The following is a 17,551-nucleotide window of genomic DNA, read 5'->3' as shown; positions in this document are numbered from 1 at the left end:
ACAGTCCCTTCCTGTCCCTCCCTCTCAAGAACAGCTTGCACCTCCCAACATGTACTGCTTTTCTCCTTCTATTTATATGTTCAACATTCTCATGAAATAAGAAAACCCAAACTCTGATGAAGAAAATCTCATTTGAAACAGATTTTCCAGGTGTGGGGACATAAGCATTCTCTGGGATCTCTCAGTAGAAACTGTCTGGGACTTCTCCATCCTCCTCCTCCATGCTTGGGCTGGTGCTTGGGAGTGGGTCCCCATGCCAGGCAGAGCAATACAGCAGCTGCTGTGGGACACGAGGCCACTTTTTGCCACCTGTGGTACCCACTGCATATCTCCACACTGCCTGGTTGCTCCTCCTCACCCTGAAGACCCAACCAGACAGCTGAGCAAAGTGCCTTCCTGGAGCAAGGGGACATTACTCTCTATATGCATTGCCATAGGAGGCGTGAGGGTTTTTTGGATTTACGATGACAAAAGCAGTTGTCCATGGCAAATAGCAGGTTTTCCACCACGGTGGGTCCAGTTTGCAGTGCAGATACAGATCTGGGCTCCAAAACCACTAACACAAGCAGCTTGGCTTGGTGTCAGTTTGGTGTTTGCAGATGAAGGCACAGCCCAAGTTTCAAGGGGATTTCTGTTGTGGAGCCACTGACAAGCTGCTCCCAAGCTAAAAACTGATAAAGGTGCCTTAGACAAAAGCTAACATTTCAGCTGGGGAATTATTCTGGCCTCTGTAACTCAAGATTTCTGATGATTTTTCATCCAAGAAATAATAATTAAAAAAACCACCAACCCCAAATTGTACATCCTGTTCTTACAGACCTGTACAAAGAGGTCCCACAGGTGCTCCAGACACTCCCCTGGCACTCAGCTGTCCTTCATCCCCACAAGCTCTCCCTCACTCTCCCCTCCGTGACAGACACAGGGCCTCCAGGCCCTCCCCTCTCTGCCACAGCTGCTGAACAGATTTGAAGCTGGTTACACTGGCTCCTTTCCATCTCTTCCAGCCTTCCTGAGAGGTGAATTTTCCCCTCTGGATGTTGCTCTCGTTGATCCCTTGCTGCCTCTAACCCTTGTTGAAAATGCTCAGAAGAGGATGTGAACTCCCAGGTGGCTGCAGCAACATGGTGGGGTGCATCTCGTGCTGGCACCTTCCTTTTCTAACCCCCTGGTTTCTTGCAGCAGTGCTGGGTACCCTGAGCAGTGACAGAGGCTGAGACCCGATGGACTCATCTCTCCTCCTGGTGCTTTGGGCTGGTACCTCCCCATCTCCCAGCTGACTTTAAATGAAAAGGGTGTGGGAGGACCATTGTAGAAAGGAGGCGAAAAAATGAGGCGGTCATTGTCCTTTGCCTGCAACACCTCAAAAGAGATTCCTCCTTCTCCACCAGCCCATCCCCAGCACACCACAGAGGGAAATGTGTTTGGTGAACATCCAGCTTTCATAGAAAATTAAGCCCTTTGTGCAGAAAAAGAAACAAAGCCCAGTGGTTTTTCACCCATAGAGGAGCAGATTTGGGGCCATTCAGCTGGGCTGGGCTATTCCCAACAGCCTGTGTCCCACCCCAGGATAATCCACGATGGGGACAGCACAGCTGAGGCTGACCCTGCTGCGATGAACCACCCTGCAGTCCTGCACTGAGGCTTGGTGAAACCAGAAATGCCTGATGCCAACAGCATTTTGGAGCCCTAAAAAAGCAAAATGCCCCCAAAGCCGTGGATGCAGGATGCAAGCACACAGGCTGGCGGGGTTTTGGTGCGTGGCCCTTACCTTGTGTGCACGCTCTCCACAAACGTCCCACTTCTGGTCTTGAGCTGATCGACCTCCAGCCTCAGTTTGTCAATCTCATCAGACAACCGTCGCTGTTTGGGGTGAGACAAGAAACAGGCAGGGGTTGGTTTTGCTCTGAAGAGCTGCCAGGTTTGGGGCAATCCAAATCCTTAGCTATTTCCAGGTTTATATTCCCTTTACAAATCCCCATCCCAGGTTTAAAGCACCTTTGACACATCGGTAAAGAAACAGCTCATGCAGGCAATAATGAATGATGATGCTGGGGCGATGCTGCGAAGGGAGGGAGTGATCACAGGCCAGACAGACAGACACATGCGTGCTTGAAGCGATGCTGCTTTGAGAAATGAAGGAAAACTGGTCCCACTAGGATGCTCTGGTTGTGCTCCAGACGGCACGTGCACGTTCGTCTTGGCAAAGGGCTGGCAGCAAAGGACTCACTAGCCAAATCTGATGCTGGCCCTGTCCCTCCAGCTGCCAGCCCCATCCTCATCAGGAACCTGTGCCTGCACTAAGTGGCTGTGCTGTCCTGCGGGAGGTGTGAGGGGGCAGGCTGCGGGAGGGCAGGGAGGCAGGGGAGATGGGATCCTCCAGGCACAGCAGGATCCAGTCCTGTAGGCAAATGGGCCGTACTGGGGTGGGCAACATGCAGGCAGCGTCATGCGAGTCTCAGAGCTTTGCCTCTGCCTTGAGCTGAGCAGACATGGCTGGAAAGCGTGCGCAGTGCCTGCACATCCTCACCACAGGCAGGGAGCATCTGGGAGACCAAGACCCTGGGCAAGGGGGAAAGCAGCCCCCCCAAACCCCCCAACCATGCATGAGAGTAGGGGCACATCCTGAAAGATCCCATTGCTTCAAAAAGCTGCAACCCCCCAGATTTCCAGCACAGGCCAATGTGGACTCAAGTTGCAGACCCTACTTAGATGTTTCATCTGAGAGCAGGGGAGGTGCAAAGACCTATGGGGCCTTCTGCAAGCCGGGCATGGAGCAGATTTCCCCCCCAGTTTGAGTGAGGGGGTTGAGACAGCCTCAGGGACAAAGGGGACATGGCTGCCTGAGCAGCACTGTCCCTCGCAGCCAGGCTGCACCAAAGAGCACTGGGGTAAATCCTCCTCTAGACACGCGGGCGAAGCCACCCCGGCCTCACTGCTGTCCTCGGCGGGGGGGTCAGGGATGGATGAGTGTGATACAAATATGGAGACGGGACTGAACATGCCTGTTAGGGAACCGAACCGGGGGTCTCCAGGGAGGTGGGTGGCAGCTTCCATCCAGCCACTGCGTGGGTTAGTTTGTGGCCTCCTGCTGCTGGGCGCTTCGGGATCCCAGCTCCTCCGAAACTAGGGTATTTTAGGAGGTACGACTGCCACTAGCCGGGGATTAGGAGTGAGGAAGCGCAGTCACTAGGGCAGGCTCCCTGCAGCGGCATTTACCTTGTCGTGCTGGTGTTCCTCTATCTGCTTTTGGGTATTTTCCAGCTCTTGTAACAATGTGTTCTTTGAAAAACGAAACAAAAGAAAAGGGAACAAAAACAGGAAAGAAAAAGAGAGACCGTTTAGAAAACGGCCATGCAGCCTCCTGGGAACGGCCAGTGTGGAGCTGCTGTGTGGGCGGTGTGACGGATGCCTGGCAGGAGGGACAGCAATGGCTCCCTGATCTATTCCTCACCTACCTGCCTGTGAACCGGTCTTCTCTGCAGACCTCCTGCTCCTCAAGCAGGGCTGCCGTAGCTCAACTCCTGCCCCACACCGTGGCCAGGTCATGGCCATGGAGGGCAAGTGGTGATTAGAGATTTGGTGGGCAGGGCTTGAAGATTAGGAAACGTGTCTGAGAGGAGATCAACTTCTCAAGCAGCTGGATCAAGGGCAAAAATGTCCTCTACATCTAAGCTAGGGAATAGGCAGGGGGAAAAGAAGATGCGTTTGCAGCTGCCTGACCTCATGCTCTTTTTTGGGAGATGCTGGCAACCAAATAAGATCGTTTTTGCCTGTGGAAGACCTGGAGAAACAATCTGGGTGAGCCAGTGCCAGCAGCAGGCTGGGAAGCAGGTGATGCCCTTTTGCAATGTACCACCTCTCTGGTTGCTGTCACTTAATGGGGTGGGAATTTGTACTCGGCCTCATGTGTTGGGTCCTGCTCTTCACCCAGAGCTACTCAGACCTATCTGCTGAATGACTGGACATGCTGGCATAGCCAGATCTGGTTGGGGACAGGAGGTGCAGAGCAGCAGGGGAGACAGACCCAGCCCTGGAGGCATCAGCTGGGCGGTGCAACCCCTCTGTGCTGACTTACTAAAGGGAGCCTGGCCCTTGCAGGAACCCAGATAGAGGTGAATTATCAATGCCTGGCCTCCCATTGGCACTGCGAGGTTGATCCTTGCTCTGAGCCACCTGCTGTCCCAGCTAACTGCATTCATGCTGGGGCAGCAGCAACTCCAGCTGGCTCCTCAAAGGAAAGCTCAGATCCCCAGAAGGAGCGGGGTGGGAGCTGGAAGGCTGCTCATGGACTCTGCCCAGGCATGGAGAAAGCAGATCAGTCTGGGCTTGGGGGGCTGGAAGGTTTCAAGGCAGCATGTGTAGGGGATGGGCAGGTGGCACAGGATGAACGCTGCATTTTCTCCTGCAAAATGCAGTATAGTTTTGCTCCAACAGCCGGGTGCAGGCTGCAGTCAAGGCTGCGCCAAAAGAGACACAGGGAAGCGAGGGAATGGAGCAGGACAAACCCTGGTGCTGCCGGAGATCAAAGGTGGTGGGGAGTGGGTCTTACCGGGCAAGGGCTGGCTAGAGGTGAGGGTATGATGCAGAGCACACTTCCCTGCACTCCCATCAGCCCCAGTGCCCGGCTGGCATACTGCATGTGATCATTCCTCCATCCCTGCACAGGTACTTCCAAAGCCCTGGGCTGTGGCTGGCTGAGGCTCCACACTGGAGGGGCTGCAGACCCCTCAACCCCCCGACAGCCCCCCAGAGGACCCCCTGCCCCCCAGTCACTACCTTCTCCTCCAAGGCTGCCATCCTCTCCTTGAGATGCAGCTGCAGCCTCTCATTGGACTCGCTTAGCAGACGGTCCACAGTGTCTGAGAGCCGCTTGTTGTGCTCCTCATTCATCTTCTCCCGCTGGCGGGCCTGCAACGGCAAACAGCGACCGGCCCCATCAGATCCAGCAGATCGGCTCCTCTGGCCACGTGGGGCTCAGTGCCCTCCTGCCATCCCATGCCTGCTGGTGGTGTCAGAGCTGACCCACCTGGCTCAGCTTTTGAGGACAAACCCACCCCTTACAGCACTGATCAGACCCTCTGTGGGGTTCTGCCAGTCTCAGCCATTTCCCAGCCAGGGATGAACAGGAGAGGACAGGATTCAAAGAGATCCTGCCTGCCTGACCCTTTGTGGTGTGTGCAGGTACCCAGCCACCAAGACAAGGGGGAGCCAAGGTCAGATCAGAACCTGCCAGGACTCCCCGATCCAGGCTGAGCAGCACTTACCCTGGCCAGCTCCTGGTTCTTCTCCTCTAGCTGACTCTCCAGCTGCCGGAGGTGCTCCTCGATGCTCCCGTGCCTCTCTTCTGCCTGGGAAAAGCAGAGCAGCCCTCTTGGATGACGCTCCCCAAAACCATGTGGGGTCCTCCTGCATCCTTCCCTCCATTTCTGCATCCTTATCCTTCTGTGGGATGCAGCACTCTCTCCCACTGTCTGCATCCCCACCATGGTTCACCCTGTGCTCTGCACCCAAAACAGCCCAGCTAGCAAGGTGATGGGAGAGGGAGAGATGCTCTGTGAGCAATCAGGCACCCGTTCCAGTGCCCAGGAAGGGTAGAGCTGGCCGTATCCACATCTCCCTCCAGGCCTGAACCTTCCCAGATCCACCCTGGGTCCTTCCTCTTCCTGCTCATCCCAGAGTGGTCCCAGCACAACCTGAAGGCTATCCACACTGACAGGACTATGCTAGCCTTGAAGAAAGGAGCTGTGGGGAGGGGGCAAACCCCATGCATGCAGGACACATTGAGAACTTTAGAAACAGCGCATTGTCCCTGCAGCCATGGGGAAGGCAGAGGACAGCAAAGCTCAGAGGCTGAGGAGGACAGTGGGGTGCCTTGGGCCTGCCAGGGGGTCCATCACTGCAGGGGCATGGCCAGACCTGCCTCTTCCTCTGGTTCCTGTGCTCCCTTTCTGGCTCTGGTCCCCGAACACCCTGCACACTTGCCTTGGTGAGTGCAGCAATGCGCTGGGCCAGCTCCGCTTCCACCTCAGGCAGCGTCTCTGCCTTCCGCATTGTCTGTTGCAGCTTCTGCTCCGCCAGCTCCAGCAGCTCCTGCAGGTGCCGGGCTTTCTCCTCACACTGTGGGACAGGGCAGGGTGGGTGCCTGGCACCAAGGCTTGCCCGCTTCTCCCATCCCCAGCACCCACTTCTCCCTCCCAAGTCCCTGCGGTGGTGGGGAGTCTTTGGGTCCAGCTTTGGTACCTGGCGGTGCAGGGACTCCTTGTTGGCCAGCTCGCTTTCCAGCTTGTCATTGAGGTCATGGATGGAGGTTGCTTCTCGCTGGGCTGCTAGGTAGCGTTTTTCCAGTGTGGTGATCCTCTCCTCCATGTCCTCTTTCTGAGCCAGGGCCTGGGGAAGTGATGGGACTGTCACATACTGGTCTATGTCTACCATTCCCACTGTGGGAATAATTGGGCCACCCAGCTCCTGCGAGCCTGGGTCACCCCTGAGCCCAAGCATGCAATGAAAACCCTGCTTCATACAGGGATGAGGGACAGCAAAGTGGGAGAGCGACAAAGTGAGAGTCAAGCAATCACAAGAAAACTTTCTAGCATGGACACAGCTCACTGCCCCAGGTCCGCAGCACACCCAGGTATCTTTGTGTCTGCTTACAACCTCAGGGAAGCCCTGCTGATGGACTTGGGGACAATCTCCCAAAGGCAGTGGCCTCTTTTGGGGAACACAGGCCTTCACCCTGCATACAACAGCAGTTACAATCCCTTCCCAGCCCAGAGCATGTGGAAGCTCCTGTGAATGTCTCTGCAACTGCAACAGGCTTGGCAGTGCGAGAGGACAGTGTCTAACCTCTCGGAGGTCCCTCTGGTACTTGCTGCTCATCTCCTCCGATTTGATCAGATCCTTCCTGGCGGTGCCCAGATCCTCCTCCAGCTCAGCGACGCTGGCAGCCAATGCAGAGATGCGCTCCTTGGCCTGGACCACTTCGAAATTCTGCTTCTCCAGGAGCTCCTGTAGCTCCACCACCCGTCCTGCCTCATCATCCGGGTGGACGGAGCCATTGGAGAGCCGCTGCAAGGCAGCAGAGAGGGAGGCGGATGCCGGGCTGCCCCAGAGCATAGGCTGGCATTGCCTGCAGCTATGCACTGGGGGAAGATGGCCCTGCTGGGACGCAGTGAGGTGGTGGGGATGGAGACATGGGGCTCTGGGACCCCTTGTCAACAGTCTCCGCTAGCCAAGGATGTGGCTTCTCACAGGCATGATGGAATAGGGATGGTTGAGGGCTTCCCAGAGCACCCCTGGGAAGCAGAGCCCCTAGGAACATCCAAGCAGGAGCACAAACTCCCCTCCACTCAGAAATGGCCTGTATCTACCGGGAATAGCATCTCCCAGGGGGTTGGACCAAGGGGAGAAGGAAAAAAGTTTTCAGCACCCTGGAGGCAGCAACAAGGGGGCTGGAGTAATGATGACCTCAGTGAGCACAGTCAGAGCAGGGGTTTCTGGGGCTCTCACCTTCCAGGGAAGCTTCTGTGCTGGCTCCTTGGGCTCCCTCTCATCCCGCTCACCCGCTGGGGCCTCCCGAGAAGCACCTTGCTGCAGAGCTGCCACCTGCATGACAAAGGGCTTAATTAATGAGAGAAAGCAGATGAGACCAGCTGGTCTTGTCAGCTGGTGAGACCAGCCCTGGTGCACCCAGGTCTGCAGATGGCTTCCTGCTGGAATCCTCCACCTTCATACTCATTAGTGCCTATAGCTGAGGAGGAACTGGAGGGATCGCGTGAAGAAGAGAGGGGAAGGCAGAGATGCTCTGAAGGCTCAGCACTGATGGAGGGTGGAGCCTGTATGTCTTGCATGGACAGAGCGGTGCTCACTACAGGCACACAAAGAGCCTGAGCCCCAGCAGTAAGGTTTTCCTGGTGAGCCCTTGGGGACCTGAGCCCTGCATCCCAGGACTCCTTTCCAACTCATTTCACTAGTGTGCAGCCAGACAGACTCCAAACCTGGTGCAGACATAAGCAGCAGGAGCAGGGGATAAACATTGACATCGCACCCTGCTCTGCTGGGGGAGGATGGGGAAAGTTCCCTGCAAGGTGACTGAAGGCCAGGCACTGCCTCCCCACTGAGCCTGGGGAAGTACCATGAGACATCCTGGGAACTGGAAAGGGGAGCAAAATTTGGCCAGGCAGAGGCTATAAGGGTGGCTCTTTCCTTTTGGCAGTAGTGGCAGGGCACAAACTTCCGATCTAACTGCCTAAAAGCAGGGTTAATATAATTCCAGGATGAAAAGGACTAGATGTTGGGGACAGCAAAGTCCCCGTGCCAGGGTCTCAGCAAGGAAGGAGATGGATGATCCAAGGTGAGGTGCTCAGAGCAGTGAGGTCTGGGTCTCTGCTGAGGCAGGGAAATCCCAAGCCACTCTCAGCCCCCTGAAATGATTCACATTCAGGTTGCTTTTGTCAGTGAAATGAATACCAAACAGTAGAACACAAGAAACCTTGCCTGTGAGACACAAGTTTTCAGCATATTTACAAGATTTCCTTAAATACAGACAATCCTTCATTTAAATAGCAATTTCAGAATAAAAGCCTTACATTAAAAATGCCTAAATGCCAATTCTCTGATTTGCCTGATCGTTTGAGGCTGGTATTTCAGAAAAATCAACATGAATTCATGAATGTAGCACAGAGCAGTCCCAGCCCAGTGGGCACCCCAGCAAGGGGCCAGGGTAGGCTGCCCAAATACCTTACCTGCCGGTGTGCATCCACGAGCTGCTCCTCCAAGGTTGCCACTCGCTCTAAGGCTGCTCGCAAGCGTTCCCTGACCTGCAGTTGTGTAAGACAATGGGAAAGGCCATTATTTACCTGTTACGAGGGTGCCCAGGATCTAGGCAAGCTCCCAGCCCCTTTTGTCTGGCTGACATCCAGGTTCAGGTGGATTCACATCCAGGACACAGGCTCAGGGATGCTCCAGCCCATCGCCTGGGAGAGTGAAAGCATGTTGGAGAGGACAGCCTGGGCCAAGCTGACTCTTGGAGACCTATGGTCAGGACAGCTTGAAGACATCTTTTAGCAAAGGAGATGATTGAGGTAAATGAATCAGGAGGAACAAGAGTTGTAAAGCAAAAGACTGAACCAGGGTGCCAAATGCCAGCGCTCACCACATGTGAGTAACCCGTGGAAGCAAGTTCCCCATCCTCGACAGCTTCAAACCCACAGCACCCACTTGCCAGCCCCACCAGTTCCTAAAATGAGGGTGTTGCAGATTTTGGATATCCAAGACCTTCCTCCTGAGGGACCCCATGTCACCACCCAGCTCAACAACAAAAAATGATGTCCAGCAGGAGGGAGAAGAAGGGTTGGGAGAAGGTCAGCTTTAAGCAGGGGATGCTCATGCAGCAAGCCAGGAGAGGTCCCAGCAGTCTGTCTCACCTTTTCATCTAGCGCCTTGTGATGCTCAAAGAGTGACTTCAGCGCCTTGAGCACCTCGACCTCACTGGAAACCCCGGACGGCGACTGGGCCTGACGCTTGACCACAGTCATCCTCAGGGACCGCTCATGCCTCGACACCAGGCACTCCAGGTGCTCCAGCAAGAGCTGCAAGAGGGCAAGCGTGAGGCTCTCACCACCCCTGGTCAATGCCGATATCGGCCCAGCAGCCTGCAGTGTCCCACATTTCTCAGGACTAAAAGCCAGAGACAAGGTTTTCTATGCTTACCCGGGTGTTATTGCGCTCAGCTTTCAGCTCCGAGATCTCCTCTTCCCTCTCCAGGAGCTGCTCCCGGCACGCACTGAGCTCCCGTGTCAGCGTTGCAAACTCCTGCAGAAATCAGAGCATAGCCATGAGCAGGGAGAGTGGGGTGGAGACTGGAGACAGAGCCAGTATTCTGGCCCCACTGCTGGGACCTCACGTGCAGAGCACTTCCCATCCAAACCCAACCGGGGAGAGACGGCGACACCAAGGGGAACATCGAGAAATTGGTGGAGAAGCACAGCCAGGCTGCGAGGCGATCTATTCCTGGCTTGCCTGAATGGTTTGGACTAGGAGAATGCAGGATCCCAATATTTATCCATTTGGTCTGGTGTCCAATGACACAAGAAACTCCTCTACAGCTCCAGAGGCACTCGATGGTATTTACAGCATTCCAGTCAAGGCCACCAGCATGCTCCCATCTCCACTGCCCCCTTGATGCAACCCAGCAGAGCACCCACCTTGGAGCATCCCATCAGGCTAAAACTCACCACAAAGCTGCAGCTGGCCAGGATGAGTCCCCTGGCCCTCAGCCTTTGCCATGGCTTCAGAACTGGATATCATCCAAAATCTCCTTCCGAAGGAAAGAGCAAGATCTGCCCCAGTCCAGCATGTAGGGTCCCATCAAGCTTCTTATGGGCACCCTTGAGCCCCAAGCCCCAGCTGAGGGAGATGGGGCAGAGCAGGAGATGTGGCAGCTGCCACCAGTCCTTGCTGCAGTTACGACTCCAGGGAGGTGACATCCAGCAAGGAAGAGCTGTGCACAGAGCAATGCCAAAGTAGAGCTGAAAAGGCAGCACATCCTTTGGGATATGATGGGCTTCTCAGAAACAGAGCAACTGCACTTGTGGCTGTGTCAGAGGGGGAAAGAAATTCGCTCTGGAGTTCCTAGGATGCAGGAGAAATCCAGGCTCCTGGGTTAGCTCAGGAGCACTCTCCCATTGCTCCCAGTTGCTCTTTTAATCACCAAGTGGTGGCAGGACGAAGCAACATTTTGCAGCTGAAATTTCTTGGGGTGAAAAACGCAAATGTGGAAACGCTTCATGAATTTACACCAGTTTCACAGTGTTGTTAAGAAGAACTTAAAAAGGAAAATGGTTTCAGAAGAGGCTGGGAAGGATTTGATCGAGCATTAACAAACCCAATTTTGACTGGGGGCTGAGAGCTGTTTTACAGCATGAAATTCTCTTTCACTTTAATTTTCAAGTTAAACAAATAAAACCCCTTCAAACTGAAGCAAAATGTTGAGGCTTAGGTTGAATCAAATGCTCTGCTCAGCTCAAAGTGAAATCTCTTGCAACAGCTGACATCCCTCCAAGAAATCAAGAGCTTTTTAATCTCTGTTTGTCCCAGCTAGATTTTCTCTCTCCCTTTCCACCCCAAACTGCTCACACCAGTGTGGTTTTTAGCGTGGGGTTGGTGGGGAAAGTGGTGTCACTGGTGATGCTGAGATCCCACAGTGGGACAGAGACTGAGCATGCCACAATGTGGAGGAAGGGAAAAAGCAATCGCAGAGGCCGAAGTCAGTCGTGATCCCAATAAACAGCTGCTTTTCTGCCCATCACTATGCCTCAGGGCTGCTGTCACCTGACATCCCTGCTCCAGCATCTCCGCAGGGCCTGAGTCCCCCAGCTCCTTTCCAGACCCACTCCTGCCCTGTTGCTTCCCCAAGGACCACTCCAGCCCTGGGGTCATCCCTGTCCCCATCACTTGTCCCAAAATCGATTGAAGCACTCCAAACCTCCATTACCAGCCTCTGCCATGCCCAGGCACCATCCTGTGCTTGCTCTCGGGACCATCCCATAGACCCCCAAAGTGCAGCGAGCCCCACTGCAGAGCCAGTTTCCCCAGGAGACCGCTGTGCTGGCCAAGCCTTTCCTGGAGCCACGCTCTCCCAGCCAGTGGGGATTATGGCTTGGCACAGCCCAGCAGCACACACACGTGTGTGCGCACCACCGGGTTATGCAAGCACTACGCACAAGAGTGAGCAGCTCGCGAGCATCCCTGCGGATTATATCAGCACTGGGACTTCCTGCTCACCAGCGTTGGGCAGAAAGTGTGCGAAAGCGGCAGCAGGAGGTGCCAAATTAGGTGCCCGTGCATCACTGGTTGTTTCAGATTTAGGGACGTGTCACTTCCCCAGTCCCTCAATACACCAAGAGACAGGCAACAAGGCTGAAGGAGCTCAGCAAAAGCACCCTCACAGCCGTGACAGCCTCAAGAATGTCTTTCAGCAGCCCAAGCTGTAACAGTGGGTGACACATCGGCTGTGGACTCTCTCTCAGCACTGGGGCAGGGACCAAGCAGATCCAAAGCCCGCAGATCTGCAAAGGGTGGAAACCTCTTGCTCTGCTCCATGGCTGGCAGGGAAAACAGGGGCTGTGGACATGGATGCTCTCCTTGCTGGGGTGAGCAGCGTGGGATGGATGGGACAAGGCATTGGAGGCAGCAAGGGAAGAGAGATGCCATGCTGGGAACGGTGGTGGCCAGCGCTCAGCTCTCCTCACCCTGCATTGCCTGCATGGCCCACCCGGGCTGGCCAAGCTGTACAGATTGTGCCTGCAATCAGGCTTTCATCCTGAAAGGCAAGGAGATTAAAAGAGAGAGAAAATCCACTGGAGAGAGACAGACTGCCCCCACCCCGGCCAGCCCAATGCAGTGCACTGGTCAGCAGGTCAAAGCATGGTGGTGGCTCCACTCCAGGCACAGCACAAAACTTCTGCCCAAACCTATCCCACGGGGTGCTCCTCTCTGAGCACTCCACCCTGCCAGGAATGGCTGGCCAGATCCTGTGCTGCGCGCCCCAGAGAGGCTGTCAGGCCTGGAGCATCCTATGAGAAATAAGAGAGACCACGATAACTGTCCTCCCTTGGGGAAAGGCTGCAAAAAGGAGCATTTGTCACCAAAAATAGCAACACCCCTGCAGCAAGACAGGACAGCAGTAAGGGTGAGCCGAGTACACAGGGCTGGGGGGCACTTGCAAGCCTGATTTGATGCCTTGGGAATAAAAAAAGAGGAATACAACACTCCAGCACCCGCCTGTATCTACCTCCATCAGCCCCAGCTGTGCCCAACATCTGCCTCCTTGCTTCTGGGACACTGGCAGGCACCAGGTGAGTTTGGGGACCATGATGACAAACTGTCCCCAGCTCCCAGCTGCAGTGTCACATTGTGGAGTACAGCTTTCACCCCCATTCACAGGTATGCTATTGCCCTAGGTCCCAGCAAAGTGGTGATAAAGAGGACCTGGGTGATTTTCCTCTGCCCTGGACATGGCCAGGAACCTTCCAGGAGACGCAGAGGCCTCTGCCCCTGGCTCTGATAAGCTCTCAAACTAAGCAGGGACACCTATAAATGGATTAGAAAGTGAAGGAGAGGTGCCTGATCTGCAATCAAAGGATGGATGATGAGACACAGCTCTGGGAGTCCTCAGGAGCCCTACAGGAAGCCCAGCAGCCTGGGAAGTGGCTAATTTGGATTAAAACCAAACCACCCGAAGTGCACCTGCCTGGGCTCAGCCCCAAGCCCCAAGGTGGGAGGGAGCAGGGTGGACGGACGCTCTTTTCACCATCAAAGCAGGGATAGAGACCCAGAGCACCACACAAGGTATTGAAATGAGGCTTTTCGGTCAGCACCAGGCACGTTCAGGGTTCAGGGTCTTCCCCCTTGGCTGCATCAATAGGGAAGGCACAGGGAAGAGCTGGAGGGAGGCCAGAAATAAGCTACACAGAGACAGCTGGAGAGCAAGGATGGGTTTAGGAAGCTCAGGGAGAGAAGGCTCATAGCATGAAAAAGCTGAAATGCAAAAGTCCTCAGCCCAGAGCCATCTTCTGCCTCTCCCTGTGCCATCTGCAGCACAGACAAGGATGCAGTGAGACTGCACCAAAGTGAGCAAAATTCCCCCGTTTGTGGCAGGAACGCAGCCGCTGCTCCAACGCATCCGAGCCTTGGGAACAAACTGGCTCCAGCTGTGGGATTAATGGCATTTTAAAGCCCCTAATTGGAGTGATTGCTCCTGATGGGCCAGGCATGTGAAGGAGGGTGATGCGGGAAGGATATCTCTGGCAGAGGGTGATGCAAGAATGATGCCTGCACCGCACTGCTGACTTGGCACCTGAGGGGTGCAGCCCCATCCATCCGTCTACCCACAGTGGGAGTTGGCAGACCACTCACCCCAGTTTCTCCTTGTTGTCCCAACAGCAGTGCAGAATTACAAGAAAGCCCTAAGTCACAGTCGAAGGGATAAACACGACCCTGAGCAGTGTGTAGCATGGGATTACAAAGATTAAATCCTACTGGGTAAACTCAGGGCTTCGACCGTCACCCATCCTCAGCACTGGGCAGTGTGTGGCATGTTCTGGACCTCTCAGCTACAGCACCATGACTCTGTGGGGACCATCCATGCAGAACTGGTGTCCTCCCTTCTCAACAGGCAGACATGATGTGTATTTCCACCCAGGATTGCTTGGAGAGGAGCATTGTACAGCTGAGCAAGCAAGAATTCAACATCTCAGTACCCTGGTCTTGTGGGAGCACAACCGGCTCCAATAGCTCATCACTGAGCCACCAGATCCCTCCACCCTTCCCCAAAATCTTGAGACATGTTAAAGGTCTTGTTCAGTGGGTGTTTTCCCTCCACCTGGAGCTGCTGAGGTTCCTATTTTAATGCTGGTTTTTGCAGGTGTTAACTCCAGATATATTTTTAAGTTAAATGGGAGGAATTTGGGGTGATTATCTGATGCCAGGACCTCCCCCAGCTCCTGGGGGACCTCCAGAGATCTTGGGGAGTCTTAGGGGGTCTGGCTACCCCAAAAAGCCCAGTTCTCAACTCCTCAGGCAGCTCCAAGAGGCAGCAAATGCACAGCAGAGCAGTGCCTGGAAGGAAGAACTGCAGGAGGTTTTTGTGGCCATTGGTAGCCCTCAGCACAGCAGCCCCTGTGAAATTTGGGAGCCTGTTCTCCCCCTGGCACAGCTGGGGACCAGGCACTCTTGCCAAATCCCCAAGCCCTGGCAGGACAGGGACTCCTGCCATCCCACACAGGATCCTGCACCAGGAAGACATCTGGATACACCTGGAGCCCTGCATGTTGCATCCCTGGGTGGTATGTACACCTAGGAGAGCAGAGGAGAAACCAAGCTGAGTGGCCAGGCAGGAGGGAGCTGGCAGCCGTGCCAGGGTCCCCGGGGCTGCTGAGAGCACCCGGACCCTGGTCAGGGCTTGGTCCTCAGCTGCAAACCCCCTGCACAAGCAGGGAAGGCAGAGGGATTGGAGCTGAGAGCTTTCAGCCCGATTAAGTCACATTCAGCACTCCCATATGAATAAATAAATCATGTAAGAAGCATTAAGGCAGCTTACGCTCCTCAGGAAATTGCCCTGGAGTTCTGCCTTTTGGGGGCTGAGGGATACCCCTATGGATTAAGGGGGGGGGTGGCTTGGCCATGTGGCAACCAAGCCCCACAAAGGCAAGGGGGAATGGGAGCTACAGGCAGGAACATCCCTGGAGCATCCCTGCCTGCCCCATGCAGGGGTTTGCTCCAGACAACAAACACATCCCCTGCCTGCCTCATGTGTGGGTCTACGCCAGACACATGTTCCCTGCCTGCCCCATCAAAGGCTCTGCTGGCACTCTGGACCCTGTGACAATGCAGTGACATCCAGCTGCCACTGTGCTCTGAAAAGATGCGGAGTGCCACGGCTCCCAGCCGCCATCTATCCCACCCTCCCCAGGCAGCATGTCCTCCGTACAGCTAGAGCCTGGCTCTTCCGTAGACTGGGAAAGGGCTGTCAGCCTTGTGGGTGACCACCGATGAGCCTGGGTGCCCAACCCTGCCACCCAAAAGGATTTCTTCAAGCAATCCAGCTTGAATCCCATGCCAATGGGGTCTGACATATTGCAGTAAGCTCCTGGGCAAAAGGGCACACAGAGGAAGAAGAAGATAGGACAGACCCATGGAATGCCCCCATGCAGTGCCCTGGGGAAGAGACCGGCCGCGTCCCGCTTACCTGGTACATGCACATGCTGGGATTAATCCCATTGGGCAGGTGAGTGCCTTTGGGTTTGCTCCCCGTGTTCATGCTGAGCCCTCATCTCCTGTGAGGACAGCTAGTGCAGTCCCAAGGGTGAGTGGCACAGTGGGCTTTAGGGGCCGCCGTGCCCGGGCACAGAGCCCCAGTGCCCGCGCAGGGGCAGGCAGGGCAGTGGAAGGCAGCGGGAGCTCAGGGCAATTCCCCATCTGCCACCTGCCCTGATCACATCCCTCACAGGGGCAGGGGGCAGGAGGCAGCCCTGGCTGAACCGGGGCACCCAGCAGGCTTGTGGGTGCAGCGCTCCAACCGAGCCCCTTTGCACTGACCCAGTTTGCTCCGTCTGCACACCGCCCCTGCCGAGGCACCGAGGACCCCTTATTGGAGCAGGAGTGGAGACTAAATCCGCGTGGTCCCTTAATCCGAGGCGGCTGTGGTGGGGCGGGCAGTGTGTGCTCAGGGTGACCTGACTTGCTCTCTCCAGTGCACGCTGGCAGGGAAGCTGGGAGCAGAGGGGAGGAGAGTTGCCGGTGCATGCGAGGTGGTGGTGGTCCTGCCTGCACCCAGCACTTGGGTACAGCTCAGCACATCCCCAAGGACAGGGAGCAACTCATCCACGGGGACCCCAGGAGCTCCCAGGGAAGCACTGCTGGGTTTTTTGCTTTCAGCAGCCTGGGCAGAGCCAGGGCCAGCCCAGCTCTGTGCATGGAGACACAGGCTGCCTTGCTCCTGAGCTGCCTTCCCCTGTCCAGAGCGGATAATGGATGCCGAGAGCCCGCCAGCCAGCAGACCAAGCTCTGTCCTGGCTTGTGCCACCAGTTCTGATCCATTAGTTATTTCCCGTCTCCCTAGGGTGCCCCAAACCCAGCACCCAGGCAGGGAAGATCTGAGGTCTCAGCACCATCACAGTCAGAACAGGTATAAACATTTGAAGCCTCCTGCTTCCCCTGCCTGGTGCACTCCTCTCCACAACACACCCACAATGGAGCAGTGCAAAAGCCTCCCAAATCCTGCTCGCCCCAAGTCTGGGCCCTGGGACACCGCGTGCTGCCCCATGAGACTCTGCAGGGAAGGCGGGCAGCTCGGATCCACCCTGCACAGCCCTGTGACACTGATCCACCTCATCTTCCTCTGACCTGAGCATCTTTCTTCGTGGAGGCCAAGCTCAAGTCCAGGTCTCTGGTGTACCTGGATTGGGTCATGCAGGTGGATGAGCTGGGAGCAGAGCAACACCAGAAACACCAGCAGAGCCATGGCAAGCCCTGATTTCCCTATGTCCTGGGCTACTCACTGAGCACAGACCTCTGGCAGCTCCCCCACCCACTGCCTATCTGCTCCAGCTCAGGGAACAAACTGGCCCATTGCAATGTCCCAGTCCCCACTCTGCCCCCAGCCTCCCATGTCAGGACCAAGCTCAAGACAAAGAAAGTCCGATCACCCCACCGGGCAGTGGGGCTGATGGAAAGGAGCTCTCCTGCTGAGGGAAGGGGCAGAGAGGGGGGGGCTTCAGCACTGGGGAAAGAACATGGTTAATGTCCTCATTTGGGGACTCTGTAAGTGCCAGTGTGGACTCATGAAACTGAGGCCTTTCTGACATCCCAAGGAGCTGGCCGGAGGCAGCAAGCCAGATCTGCTACCCAAAATGTGCCATCTGCTCCCCAAGCACTGTTCCCCAATGGGTAAGTGTGGGCTCTGCATCTGCCTCACTGTTGCCCTTGGGCATCCTCAGGAGATTTTGCCCCTTCTCCATACCCATTCTCCTGTGTAACGGAGGGGATTACAGTC

General features: G+C 55.6%; 1 protein-coding gene across 16 annotated transcripts in view; it reads right to left on the bottom strand.

Annotated features, from left to right (window-relative positions):
- PPFIA4 (PTPRF interacting protein alpha 4) overlaps window positions 1-17,551 on the bottom strand; it is a 57,607-nt gene that overhangs the window by 13,941 nt on the left and 26,115 nt on the right. For 12 of the 16 annotated variants that reach the window (XM_055728261.1, XM_055728260.1, XM_055728262.1 and 9 more), the window contains 11 exons: window positions 9,709-9,810; window positions 9,423-9,587; window positions 8,742-8,816; window positions 7,507-7,602; window positions 6,844-7,065; window positions 6,241-6,387; window positions 5,979-6,117; window positions 5,265-5,344; window positions 4,777-4,908; window positions 3,217-3,279; window positions 1,769-1,860 (listed from right to left, as the gene is read on the bottom strand). In XM_055728261.1, the coding sequence (XP_055584236.1) occupies window positions 1,769-1,860; window positions 3,217-3,279; window positions 4,777-4,908; window positions 5,265-5,344; window positions 5,979-6,117; window positions 6,241-6,387; window positions 6,844-7,065; window positions 7,507-7,602; window positions 8,742-8,816; window positions 9,423-9,587; window positions 9,709-9,810 (1,313 nt within the window). Of the gene's footprint in view, window positions 1-1,768; window positions 1,861-3,216; window positions 3,280-4,776; window positions 4,909-5,264; window positions 5,345-5,978; window positions 6,118-6,240; window positions 6,388-6,843; window positions 7,066-7,506; window positions 7,603-8,741; window positions 8,817-9,422; window positions 9,588-9,708; window positions 9,811-15,745; window positions 16,163-17,551 lie in introns of those variants that run through there. The other 4 variants (XM_055728270.1, XM_055728274.1, XM_055728275.1 and 1 more) reach the window with 2 other exon arrangements.

This window comes from Falco cherrug, chromosome 16 (assembly GCF_023634085.1).
Source record: "Falco cherrug isolate bFalChe1 chromosome 16, bFalChe1.pri, whole genome shotgun sequence".
NCBI classification, from domain to species: Eukaryota; Metazoa; Chordata; class Aves; order Falconiformes; family Falconidae; genus Falco; species Falco cherrug.
The sequence above is the reverse complement of the archived record's forward strand: the minus strand, read 5'-3'. Positions and strand labels throughout refer to the sequence as shown.